The sequence below is a fragment of the Zootoca vivipara genome, chromosome 4 (assembly GCF_963506605.1).
Source record: "Zootoca vivipara chromosome 4, rZooViv1.1, whole genome shotgun sequence".
NCBI classification, from domain to species: Eukaryota; Metazoa; Chordata; class Lepidosauria; order Squamata; family Lacertidae; genus Zootoca; species Zootoca vivipara.
The window spans coordinates 46,415,409-46,429,477 of NC_083279.1; the positions used below are offsets into that span (position 1 = coordinate 46,415,409).

Consider the following 14,069-nt stretch of genomic DNA (forward strand, 5'->3'; position numbering starts at 1 on the left):
GAAGAGAAGGTTCTATCACTCATGGAAAATCCTTACACTGACAGAACCATAGTGCTACATTGCAGCCTTATATCTCCACTGGGAAAGACACACAAAAATAAATCTCTCACTGGTTTTGGCAAAGTTTCAATCAAGAGCCTCAGTTCTGATTGGGTAAGATCCCCCAAAAAGCAAATGAAATGTGTGGCCCATGCTATCTCATTCAAATAAGTTTAGGAGACACCAAACTGGTTACTGATTCACAGCTGGCCTCAACCTGAGTCCCTGGAACTTGTGTTGTAGCTGAACCTAAACTTGACCTTCTTAACATTTAGCTGTTTCTTGCTTGTAAGCAATAATAATACTATGTAAAGAACAAACTGTATCAGACAGGCAAATATTACAGTTTATGAAGAGGGATGCTTCAAGGAGAGCGTTTGTAACTAAAAAAATACCTTGTGGAATTCCACTGTTCATCACTTGGGGCTCAACCACCTGAATTGTGTCATCTTCCAGATAAAAATATATTTTACAATGTCTTATTCTGTACAGCTCTTGATTTTTGTCAGGAACTTCTTCATCAAAATAAGCATCAAAAGACAATACCTATACAAAAACACAAATTAAAATCAACAAGCACTGGTTGTAAACAAGTAATGTAAAGCTGTAAATTAAACAAAGCAGTGCATTGAGCAAATGTAAGCACAGAGATTTGGATTTCAACATCTGAACTTTCCACGATAGTGCAATCCTATATATGTCTAATCAGAAGTGAGTCCAATTAAATTCTGCGTATAGGACTGCAGTATGAGTCATCCTGTCGCACATGTGATTTGAATTGCTTTCTACTTAGAGAAGTCCAATACATTTGTAAAACTTGCATTGATTAGGGTGTAGCGATGTGCTAATCCCTACCTCATCATCCAATGTGTAGACTCATTTTTTCCCTTCTATTTTCCCATGCTGCATGTGAAAGCAGGGCTTTGCTGGTCCTTATCCCCCTCCCCCCGCAACGAATTATGCTATGTTTTTGTACTGCTCATCATACTTACATTTACACATCTTCATCACGCTTTCATTACATAAGAAATCACATTTAATCAGGCCTTATATTTACCACTCAAAAAGAGGAGGGTTACAAACCAGTTTCTTTTGTTAACTTTGCATAATTAAAGAGTTGGCTGAGTATGGGTGATTTGTTGTCATAGTCAGTGATGTTATTTGGAAACAACAATATCAACATAACATGCACTAATTATGTTGTGTGTGTGTATGTTTCGTTGAGCCAAAAACCACTCATTAATTCACCATGATTGAGCATATGAGATTGGGGAGGTGGGTAGTTACAGGGTAGAAGCCCCACATTTGTGTATGAATGCAAATCTGGACAATTTCTGCAACATCCCTGTAAGTACAATCAAGTACTGTATCCCAGCTTTTCTCGTTGACAGCATTCACACATGGCACCAACGACCTGAGAATATCACTTGAGAAAATAGTCGAAACAAGGGATGGGGAACCCGCAACTGTTCAGAGGCCGGCTGAGGCAGCTGGGAATCCAACAGCATCTGGTGAGCCACAGATTCTCCTATCCCTAGCCTCAATGCCACATTCTTACATTACCTGGCATAAGTCCCAGTGAACTCAATGGAGCTTACAATGGGATTACAACAGTTGCAAGCTAACACATATTGTGAAAAAGATTGGCAAGTATGTGAAAGTTGTACAGAAATTACAAAATAGTGAGTGGAGGTGGGGGCTTCCCGGGGGGAGGGGGCGGGCTAGGTCATGGGTCAGGACAGGGTGGGCCCAATCACAGGGATGAGCTGGGGAGTGGGGGGGAGGGGGCAGGATAGGTCATGGGTTGGGACAGGGTGGGCCCAATCACAGGGATGAGCTGGGGAGTGGGGGGGAGGGGGCAGGATAGGTCATGGGTTGGGACAGGGTGGGCCCAATCACAAGGATGAGCCGGGGGTGGGGGGAGGAGGGGGCGGGATAGGTAATGGGTCGGAACAGGGTGGGGCAAGTCACAGGGATGCGTCTGTGTAAACATAACATGCGTAAAACAGGAGGACTCTGAAGGTGAGGGGGGTCTGAAGGGGGACTCTGAGGCTCCATTTAACAGACTGAGCCACAGCAACGTGTGGCAGGGCCATACTCCTGAATCCAGACCATAAAGGAGAGCATCAGGGTACAGAAGAGTGGGTGATTCTCTCCAAGGATGGTGATCAACATTACATCTTCCTATTTGTGCTTTGAAAAATAAATGTAGGAAAGTAACTTTCTAAAAGACAGAGATATAGAAGTATAGTGCTGTATGAACTCTGGCAATTCCCCAGGAGGTTTATGGGATGTTAATTTCACAGTGAGGCCTGATTCCTCTGATACTGCAGAGATGTGTAGCTCTGATTATTTTCCAGCTTTGAAAATGTGCATTGGAAAATCTATTAAAATACTCCTAAGACAGGGGACCCCAACCATGGACACCTATTGGCGAGTAAATCCCTTTAAACACAGAGGTATTTACTTCTGAGTAAACATATCCATGTTGCAGGAAAGATGAAATCCTGTAGCATGGCTTACTGCAAAAAATGCCAAAGTATGCCTTGCTAGCAAGATAGAGTGACAGCAGCTGTGGGGGTGAGAGAAGCTATTAATGCAGAGTAAAGCCTCGTCTGAATTTGCACTTAATGAGCAGATTTAATCTCCTAATTAGATAGACTGTGCATAGATAATTAAACACTGATTATATGGCTAACATTACAAATATCAAAAGGGAACAACCATAAGCCTCGGCAAGAAGAATTTTCAAATTAGCAAAGAACTGAATGTTGCGGATTATACCTTCCGATTCCGATCTCTGAACTTCTGCAATATTCCTATTTCATGTACGCATATAACTTTTGTGACAAAATATCACCAGCTGCCTGGTGTTTGGAGTGTCTCTGTGTTAATGTTTATTCTCTCTCTTTAAATAAAATTAACAGAAGTTGTATATCAAGAAGAGATGTTGGGTGGCGGGGAGAGAGAATGGAAATTAGCCAAGTCCTGTGGGGCACTCTGGAAAATGCATTATGTTTGGCTTGCTTGGACAGTATAATTTGATGAACAAATTTTACGAGGAACATTTTCAAGCATGAATTGTCCCATATGCAACTTAACTATTTAACATCCTAATCCCAAGCCCAGTTAAGTAATTGTATTTGGATTTATGCTGATTGTGCCTCACTGGTTTTCACAGGATAGGATATGATTTAAATCCAAAGCACGTTGGCTGAACTGCCTTGTAGATCACGCTGCAAGCATTATAGCCTTGTAGCAAGCATTACACAATGGAAAAACTAAACACACCATTTTATGTATTATTAAAATGAAATATGAGCACATGCTTCTCCTTCAGCTTCATTTTAAATTTTCAGGAAGTCTACAAAAGAGGGACAAAGAGATACAAATCTTTCAATGCATAACCACTTCATAAACCACAAATTTATAATGCTGAAATACCAAGCCTAGAAGTGAAAGTACCTTTAGATGGCATAAGAATAACAGCACAATGCCTATAGTACTTAACCTTTTTTGTTTTTTGAAAACACGTTATTAATAACAATATTTAATAAATGTAACAATTTACATACCTCCAGGTATAGGGTAGTATATAAATTCAATAAATAAATAATACTAATACATTCATCACTCATATTACATTTTTTTCAGTGTTCAAAGCCTTTCATCTCTATTATTTGGAGGATAAGAAATAAGTCTTCATGCGCTCATGTTCATGCACTCAACCCAAGGTCTTGCACTTTCCTCATGTGATCTCCCTTTCCCCATTCCCTTCTCCCCTTGTATGCATAGCTTAACAGAAGCACAGAAGCCTTCCTTCAGTCCAGTATACCTGAAGGAGCGTCTCCACCCGCATCGTTCTACCCGGACACTGAGGTCCAGAGCCGAGGGCCAAGTTATAGGGAACCAGGCAGAGGGCCTTTTCGGTGGTGGCACCCGCCCTGTGGAACGCCCTCCCACCAAATGTCAAAGAGAAAAACAACTACCAGACTTTTAGAAGACATCTGAAGGCAGCCCTGTTTAGGGAAGCTTTTAATGTTTGATGGATTACTGTATTTTAATATTTTGTTGGAAGCCGCCCAGAGTGGCTGGGGAAGCATAATAAATGGTGGTGGTGGTGGTGGTGGTGGTGTCCCTGGCTTGGATGTAACAGTAAATCATGGTTGTCTAAGTGAGCCCTCAAAGCCAGCATTGCAAACCAGTTGGATCCTGGTTAGCAATCCTGGACTGGGGCACTTGCACAAACCACAGGGAGAAGATGAGCATAGAGCTCATTCCCAATCCTCCTTCAAACCATGAATATGATGTCTTAGTAGTTGTTGTTAAGTAATCCCCTCAAAAATACTATAGGAATGGATATCGCTATTATGGCCCTCATTCTGGAGATGGGCTGAGGCTGAGAGGCTGTGGCTTGCCTAAATCCACTAAATTCATTCACACTAAAGTGAGGTTCATAGTTGAGGCTCTTGACTGCTCCACTACCCCAGTGCAGTTATTCATTACAGACTGTTTCCAAGACTAGTGGTGTCTTAATATTAGTACACAAGATGGGGTGGCCCAGCAGCTGCTGCGCTTCACATTCACAAAGCATAGGGTCAGTGTTACAGCAAATTTATGCCACCGTGTTTACATAATCAGTTTATCTGAAATTGCAAATGCTTAATTCTCTTCAACTTCTGATTTCTTTACAAACTGGAGGGGTAAATTCAGGGCTGAAGTGAATTAAATGGAACAAAAAGAACTTTTGGAAAAAATGGAATTCATTCATTTTTCTGTTTTCCTTGGAATAAATTATTGTGTAAAATATTGCAAGGCAGGGTGAGGTGTACAGGGCTCTTTGGAATTAGGCAAGTGCCCAGGGAATGACATAAAACAGCAGCCAATAATATGGCAAATACTCTCTGGAATTGTTTTTCTACGTAGACAGATGCCTCTCTCTGAAGGTGACAATTATGAGATGAAAAGCAACCTCTGAATTCTGAAAATAAGCCACAGTATCAGAGACGAAATGAATTTCAGGAATGGCATTCTGGTGGTTCAAAGATGCTAGAAGCCTGCAGCACAAGATCTGGCAGGTAAATTGCAATCCAGACCCCTCTACCTGCAGCCCATCTCTTTGCTGGGATAGCTCAGCCAGTAGAGCATGAGACTCTTAATCTCAGGGTTGTGGGTTCAAAGCTGCACGTTGGGCAAATGATTCCTGCATTGCAGGAGGTTGGACTAAATGACCCTCAGGGTCCCTTCCAACTCTACAGTTCTATGATTCTATAGAATCCCTGGCTCAAGAGAGTAAACTGCTTAGAGGTTTTAGTCAATTAAGCAGTATATAAATCTTATCAAATAAATAATTTGAAATAAAGGTCCCCTGTTCCCTAAAATGTCCCTTGTGTGTGCAATCCAAGAGCATGAAACTGTCAGATGTCAATAGTACAGAACATCACCCTTCCAAGTGCTATGCATATTTCAGATTTCACCTAAGGATGCTGGGATGAAGGAACACACAAGCCACTGGAAACATACAAATAATGTGAGCCAACAAATCTGTCTCACTGTACCTGTTTATCAAATGCTACCCACGAAGGCGCATCACATCCAACCCCTCTAGGAAACACACTGTACTTTGGTTTCAGCTTTTGTCCAGGCAAAGGTTCGCCTCCTATTCCAGGTTTGTCTTCTCCCACCAACATAGAAACCTTATTGCAGTAACTCCAGTGTTGAGATTTATGGAACTTGTCTTTCCCTAGCTGCAACCAAGAGGAAATAAATAATATTTTCAGAAAACACAAAAGGGCATTTTTAGATTGCAGTTACAAGAATAAAAGCCTATGGATTCTGAATTACACAATTCAGAATCCATGAAGCAATGTTAATCATGATAAAATAATCATTAAATGGCTTTAAATCTATTTTAATTTCAATCTAAATTTTTGGTCATTTTCTTGACTCAGATGTGACACACAGAATGAGTCCATCTTGGAAGTAGTTTTTCTGGGCATATCTGCCGAAACAATTCCACTGATTTCTGTGGCACTGAGATGGAATGCCATGAAATGAATGGGATTTCCCTCTTTAGGAAAAACTGTGGAAATGAATTGAATGGAACCACTGAGTGTTGTTGTGCTTGTAGGTCTGAAATAACAGGAGTGCCGTGGAATCTATACCTCTGAGTAAAGCAAAGATAGCAAAACACAAGCACTCAGCTCTATTATTAAAGTCTTCCATATTATCGGGTGTATGGGGTAGGGCACAATTGCATGACATCAAAAACTAAATCACAACTGGAAAAAGTAGTGGCATCTTATTTATGACTGCAAATGGGGGATTTGTACCAGAGCTGAATCTGGCTAGCCATTTTGGCTGTGAGCCCTGGAAGACCTGCTTCTTGCCTTGCAGTCTTTTCCACCTAGCCTAGGAGAGCAGGGCCCTGACTAACTCCAGCTGCAAAAGCTGAGGCTGCTGAACAGACTCTTGGACACGGATATTGTTTAGGCCGAGTCCTTGGGGGTTGTTGTTCCTGTTATTGATCTTAACTTTCCGTATATTTATTTTAAATCTTCTTATGATTTGTGTGGAAATTGTTCAATTTGATTGTGTATTTTCTGATGTTTTGTTTATTGTTTGACTACTTTGGTTATGTTCGTAATTATGTAATCTTTTTCATGTTGTAAGCCACCTTGAGCATGGTTTGAACTATGGAATGGCAGCATACAAATAAAATGATGGATGGATGTAGCCTCAAAGTACAACATACAGTAGTTATTTGTCAGTTTCACCACCGCCACCACTGTTTCCAGCAGGGAGTCTTAAGACTTTCCCTTCAGACTTTAGCTGAACTATTAAAATTGACAAAGGGCCTCCCCAAATTTTGCTGTTACCTTACCTTAAATACTACAGAGAAGTATGATCAATGCTATTTTTTTCAGAACATGCATCAGCAGGTTAGGCTTGTTGGGCAGCTCAGGGTGGAGATGGGTTAAATCAGGTACAGTATAGGCAAACTCAGCCCTCCAGATGTTTTGGGACTACAACTCCCATCATCCCTGACCACTGGTCCTGTTAGCTAGGGATGGTGGGAGTTGTAGTCCCAAAACATCTGGAGGGCCGAGTTTGCCTATGCCTGGGTTAAATCAAAAAGAGCTGTGTGCTTATATTTTTGGAGACATACTGACAGAATAACAAACAAAGGAAAAGAAGAGCATTGCAGAAGAGCAGGAGCCGTGTGTCCATGCTCCATAAGGAGATGCTTGCGTTTTGTGCCATCAAAACCAACATGCTTTATTTTCAGCTTGGTCTTGCTGTAGTGCCAGCACAGACAACACTCAAAATAAAGCATGTTGGTTTTGATGTCACAATGCCGATGCACCTCCTTCTGGAACATGGGAATTTTCCTCAGATTCAGTAACCAATTTTCGGTTCAAGTTTGTGACAGCATAATGCTTCATGATTTCTGAAAGCTATCACATCCATCACAATGCTTTCCCATAAGAAGGCTAGTACTGCATACAGGCAGCCCAGCCTGACAAAGCTCTGGGCCACATTTAAACAATGGGACTTAAGCAGGCACTTGACCTTACCCCAATGGCTAGAACTAAGCAAGGAACTGATAGTATCAGGAAGGAAAGGGCAGCTTATGCCTTCTGTTTTTGAAAGTAGTAACAGATGGATAGTAGTGACTGGTGACAGCAGGTGAGGAGGATGAGAATCTCACCCCCATCATATCACCCCCCCATCCTGATAGTGGGTGTGCACAAGCTGTTTCATTTACACATGGCCATCATACACCAAGCTGCAGCATCCAATAACAAAAATGATTTAATGTGTAGATCATGGTTGCAACGTCATGGGGCAGAATTTTTAAACAGTGCTGATCCTGGCTGTTACATCTGGATTAGCAACAATCAGCACAAAGACTGGCACATCCAGAGACACAAGTTGATCATGTTATCATACCAGCATGCCCGCTACTCACAAAAGCAATACACTCACTGAGGAAAGTAGCAATCTTAAAATGAGATCTACCACCACTTTGTTGTTGAAGTGGTGTAGAGTTGTGTCTTATGAAAATGAAGCTAGTGCTCTTCTGATTAGAAACCTATGGAGTTGTCATACAGCATTCATTGCTCCTTGGGGAAAGATACGTCTTTCTTCCACACATTGTTGGACTCCATCTTCCCTCAGCCTCAGCCAGCCTGGCCAACAGCCACTAAGCGGCCACCAAGGTCAATGGCTGCTGTAAAATGAACTGTAAAAGAATAAGTGCTCTCATGCTCAATGAAACTGGCCAAAATCAGCTTTTGGTCTAACAGACTGCTAGTAATTTTGGTTTATTATGAAAATGTAAGAATTGCTTTGTGGGATCTGACCCAAGACCATTCTGTTTCTAACAGATACTAAAGGAGTAGTGACATGAGGCAACAAAAGAAGAGGCAAAGCTTCAAAATGGTCCTGGAAAATAAATCTCTATCAAATAATAATACCCCTTGGGAAACAATAAAATGCTCTGACACATTTTGGTAAATGGTAATCTTCCTCAGGGGGAAGAAACATTATTATTTGATAAAGAATCATTTTTCAGGGTCATTTTAAGGCTTAGCCTCCTCTTTTGCTTCCAACAGAAAGAAGCTAGCCAGATGTCTCTGAGTCTGGGCACTCACTAACAAAACACAAAGACAATCGTCCTGTTTTGTCTGGCTTAGGCATCCGATACTCAGATGTGTTTGTTGCTACTGTACAAAGGGGCAGGATCTAAAAGTGCCCCAAACCTGGCCTAAACAGAAGACGTAAGAAGTTTCTATTCAGCAGGGAATAATGTTAAGTGGCTGCCTAGCGCACAATCCATCACCAAGGTGCCTGTGGAAACACAAGTAAACACTTAACAGTTCCTTACAATGCATTCTGCATTCTGCTGAGCAAACCAAGTATTTTTAATAACCAAGACAAACTACAGTATTCACAAAAAGTCTAGAAAAGCAACATTTCCTTTAAAACTTCTTCCAAAGAACTTCAAGAACAGAGTGATAGAATACACTTCAATAAAGAACAAAGCAGAAGCCTGGTTTTAATCCAGCCCCTACTGTACTGGATAACCCTTGAAATAATTTTATTGTGGCTGAGCCCATATTCTGCAAGATTCACTCCTGAACCTGTCATTTAACAAATTATCCCTGCAGATAAATTGTCCCTGCAGATTTATGCTTCTTCCAATAATAGTACAAATCCATTCATAAATATGTTCTTGGAACACACCTAAATATATCTAAGATTTTGACTTCAGCGATCCCTGAAATCAACAGGATTTTGTCATTATTAAGACCCAGATTGGGCTTCAAAAAAACAAGTCATGCCAGATGAATCTCATTTCTTTCTTTTTTTATAGGGTTACAAGCTTGGTGGATCAGGGCAATGCTGTGGATATACTGTATCTTGATAAGGCTTTTGACACAGTCCCCATGATTGTGGAGAAGCTGGTAGAATGTGATAGATATGATAGCCATCTTCAAATATCTAAAGGACTGTCACATGGAAGATGAAGCAAGCTTGTTTTCTCCTGCTTCAGGCGGTAAGACCCAAACCAATGGCTTAAAGTTACAAGAAAAGAGATTCTGACTAAACATCAGAAAGAACTTTCTGATAGTAAGAGCTGTTTGACAGTGGAACAGATGGCCTTGGAATGTGATGGACTCTCCTTCTTTGGAGATTTTTAAGCAGAAGTTGGATGGCCATCTGTCATTGGTGTTTTAGTTGAGATTCCAGCATTGCAGGGGGTTGGACTAGATGACCCTCTGGATACCTTCCAACTCTACAATTCTATGATTCTATGACCATGCAAACGATGCTGCTTTCGAGACACAAAAATCCTTACATTTATCCAATAGTAACGGGTACCCATTGGGACTGATAGGGCAGAAGGCCGGGAGACAAAAAGTGAGTGGAGCCAGAGCCAGTGACAGAGTCAACAAATTATAGCTTTGCCCCCATCATTTTCCCTGGTTAGTTCTACAGAGGAAACACTGGTACTAAGGAGGAGGAACATGAGAGCCAGTGCTACCCCCTGGATTGGCTTTGAGTAAAAAGGAAGACAAAGGGAGGGAGGCTGAGGTTGGTGGGGCAGTGCCTCATTCACTCTAATGGACCTGCTTCCCCTGCTGAAGTGTTCCTTTGATACATGTACTGTACCTTTGTGTTGAATACAGAAGTGTGAGAGTGGCCGGTGATGCTTGGGGTATATTGAAGACTGAGCTTGCAAAAGGCTGCAAACCCGCCATGCATTTAAAGCAGATGACTCCCCACCAAAGAATATCAGGAGCTGCAGTTTATCCCTCACTAAGGCACAATTTCCAGCGCCCTTAAATGACCATTCCTTTGATGTGAACAAGTGCTGAAAGTGCGTGTTGCCTATGCAGCCAAAGCTGTTATAAAGTATAAGAGATAAGGAAAGACCTCTCTGCACAGCCACAGGCAGCCAGCAAATACAGACAGCAGGAGATGAACTACGGAGATCTATCTCAACATAAGCCATTTCCTCATATAAAAGATACTGTATGAAAGTAGAGGTCGTATGTAAAAGTGATGTCACAAATCACACAGGGAGGGTGAAAGGAGAAGGGGATAAGTAAGTGATTCATATCTCTTCCTCCCCACCACACAATCCTTTTCACCTCCTGGTGCTGCCCCCACCCAGCCCCACCCTATCTGCTGAAATGACAAGCCCCCAAACTTGAGCTTAGGGGAGGGGGGCATTCCCGGTCCAGCTTCATGATGCGAGAAAGGAAATACAGTACAAGAAAAGCGGCTCTGCCATGAAGTGCAGCGGGGGCGGGGGTGGGTGTCGTTATCATGTCTCGGGTTTCATCCGTGGCGGGTCCTCCTGAGACGGATTTCGGGAGGAGATCAGCGCGAGCACGTGGAGGCGCGGCGCCCACGAGGAGGAAGGCAATGAGCGTTTCGGGGGGCGGCGCAGGAGACATGAACTTGGGGAGCCGCCGAGTGCCGACCCCCACTTACATTCTTGTTGAAGGAGTTCCCGGGCAGGAGCGGTAGCGCCATGGCTGCCCCGGTCCCGCCCGCCGCCTCGGGCTGGTGTTGCTGCCCGAGCCCGGCCGGTCGCCCTCCGCGCTGCCCAAGGCCGGAGCAAGCGCCGGCGCGCTGTTTGGAGTCCGGTTGCCTGGAGACCCCCCTTTGACGTCACAGAGGGCGGCCGGGAAGGGCGCCGCCGCTCGCTCCGCCCTTGCTCTCTGCCGCCCCCTGCAGTCGCACGCCGCTTGCTGCAAGCTCGTCACGCGGGGGAGCCTTTGCCCCCATCACCTCGCAGCCATAGAGGACGACGGCTGCTTTGCTCCGCTCCTCGCAGCAACAGCTTCCAGTTGGGAAGCTTAGGTCCCACCCGCGACTTCGAAACATAGCTGCCAAGTTTTCACTTTTCTCGCGAGGAAGCCTATTCAGCATAAGGGAAAATCCCTGTAAAAAAGGGATAACTTGGCAGCTATGCTTCGAAACAAGTCTCTCTCTTCCGCGCGTTAAATACGTATTGCCAAAGCTACCTCAGAGACTCAGGCAGTCAGAGCACAATGCAGTCCAGGCCAAGTGGCCAGGGTTTCCTTTGTACAAATGAGTTTGTTATTGTCGTTATTCGTCATTTATTTATCCCCCAACCTTCACTCTTAAGGTCCCAGGGTGGGTTATAGTATTGAAAAACAGTTAAAAAACAATTAATAAGAATTAATTTATTATTTCTACCCTGCCCATCTGGCTGGGTTTCCCCAGCCACTCTGGGCAGCTCCTAACAAAATATTAAAAACACGATAAAACATCAAACATTAAAAACTTCCCAATACAGGGCTGCCTTCAGAAGTCTTCTAAAAGTCAGATCATTGTTTATTTCCTTGACATCTGATGGGAAGGCGGTCCACAAGGCAGGCGCCACTACTGAAAAGGCCCTCTGCCTTGTAAAACAACTTACAATCATCAAAATAATTTTTTTAAAAAAATTAAATACATCTCAACTGTCGAAAGCCAGGATAAAGACACATAATGTGTCATTAAACTATGGGACTTGCTTCCAGAAAATTCAATAATAGTCACGCACCTGGATGTTTTCAGAAGAGAATTAGACATATGTGCAGAATAAAAGGTTCTCTATGTTGATACTTTTCCTCCATTGTTAGAGGCAGGATAGCCCTGAATACTAGTGGGTGGGGAACACAAGGGAGGAGAGGGCTGTCGTGCTCTTGTCCTGCCTGCAGGCTCCCAGATGCATCTGGTTGGCCACTGTAAGAACAGGATACTGCTCTAGACGGACTTTAGGCCTGATCCAGCAGGCTCTTCTTATGTTCTTATGCATCACTTGATCTCTCGTCGTCATCCAAGCTGCGATATGCCCTGAGCTGTTTTGACATGACCTTAGAACCCCCAAAGTTAGACCTTCACTAGTTGATTACTATGATCAAGACACATTTGTCTTCTGTGCCACAAGTTCTGTCACCTCTGAAGTGAATCATGGTAACAGCGGTTGGGGTTTTCCTAAAACAACTACAACAACACGCACACACATACACACCTCGCTACAGGTGTTAATTAATTTAGGAATCCTAACACGTCTGCATTGTCAGCAATTAATGCTGCTGCTGTAAATGGTGGCTGTGCTGCTTTTACCGTGTAAACTTTACATCATGTAAGCTTTAACCCAACCGGCACCTCATCTGAAGGAAGTGGACTCTAATCCACAAAACCTTATGCCCTAATGAAATTTGTTTGGCAATAACAAGGGTGAGGTACCTAAGCCCTCCAGATGTTGGACTAGAACTCACATCAGCCTCAGCTGCCATAGCCAATGGTGATGAAAGTTGCAGTCGAGCAAGATCTGGAAGGCCGCAGGTTTCTGATCCCTGGAAGATGTCACAAGCCTCTTTCTTGTTTGTGCTACAAAACTAGTTTTGTAGAGACTATAACATGCCTAAAGGAGTGAATTTAATGTCTAGATAGACAGTAATTCTGTCAGAATTTGAACATTTTTTTAAAAAAGTACTTTCTCAAATATCCACAGTTCTGAAGCAACCTAGACTATAGATGAAGTTTGCATACATACTTCTCTTTTTTGCAATAACATCCATCACTTAATAATTGCAAATTGTCAAATTACTTTTAAAAAAAACCTTTTGCTTTTACAAAAATCAGTTTCCTCCTAACAACTTGAAAAATGTGTGCTTTCATCTGTCAGGAAACAGAAATAACATATACTTTTGTCAGCATCTTATTAAGTAAATTGCAAGTGAGATTGTAGAAGCCATCATTGCAACAATTAGCATTCTGCAAAAACATGTTGTTTGCTTGGGCCCATATGGTTCTTTTCTCTCTGTATTGATATACGGAAAGGGAGTGCAGAATCCCAAAGGATCTCAGGCTATGTAAAGGACTTCTCCTCTCCCTCCTCAACTCCCAACCCCCTGCCTCTTCAGGCTTGCTTTTTACCAGAAAAGTAGGTCATGACAGAACATAATGCTAGGACATTGCAATGTGAATTATGAGTCAGCAGCAGGGCTGGATCAAGACCTTTTGAGGCCCCTAAGCACTGAAAATATATGTAATTCAAAATAAAAACAATGCTAAATCGAAAAATAATTTTTTATTTTTCAAAATGACACAAGACTTACATGTATGCTGAAATGTAGGTTCATGTATGCCATGTGCAACAAATGACAGACTCTGATTTTCTCACATTATTTTGATCTACATTAGTAGGGTGCCCTCTGCTTCAGGTGGGGAGAAATAAAGACAGAAAAGGGAAATGGCAGAAGAGCTGGAGCGGAGTGTAAGGAAGTTTATCAAAATTCTGATTTTCCGCATGATGACTCCTTCAGTGCGTTTTGTTAAATACCTTTTTTTAAAGAATTTTTTTCTTTTTGTGCCCCTGCTTTACTAAGCCTGTGCTTAATCTGCCTATTTGGTAATTCAGGACTGCTCAGCAGTTTTGTTCCTAGGATGGATCAGCTGTACAGGATCTAACTTTACCACTAGTTGACCAAGTGCTA

The 14,069-nt window shown here is 42.6% G+C and overlaps 1 protein-coding gene across 1 annotated transcript in view; it reads right to left on the reverse strand.

Moving 5' to 3' along the window:
* EFHC2 (EF-hand domain containing 2) overlaps positions 1 to 11,208 on the reverse strand; it is a 53,583-nt gene extending 42,375 nt beyond the window's left edge. The window contains exons 1-3 of the mRNA XM_035116174.2: positions 11,047 to 11,208; positions 5,598 to 5,786; positions 435 to 585 (exon numbers count right to left, since the gene is read on the reverse strand). Of these exons, the coding sequence (XP_034972065.1) occupies positions 435 to 585; positions 5,598 to 5,786; positions 11,047 to 11,088 (382 nt within the window). The 5' untranslated portion in view covers positions 11,089 to 11,208. The remainder of the gene's footprint in view (positions 1 to 434; positions 586 to 5,597; positions 5,787 to 11,046) is intronic.
* Positions 11,209 to 14,069: the final 2,861 nt, after the last annotated feature.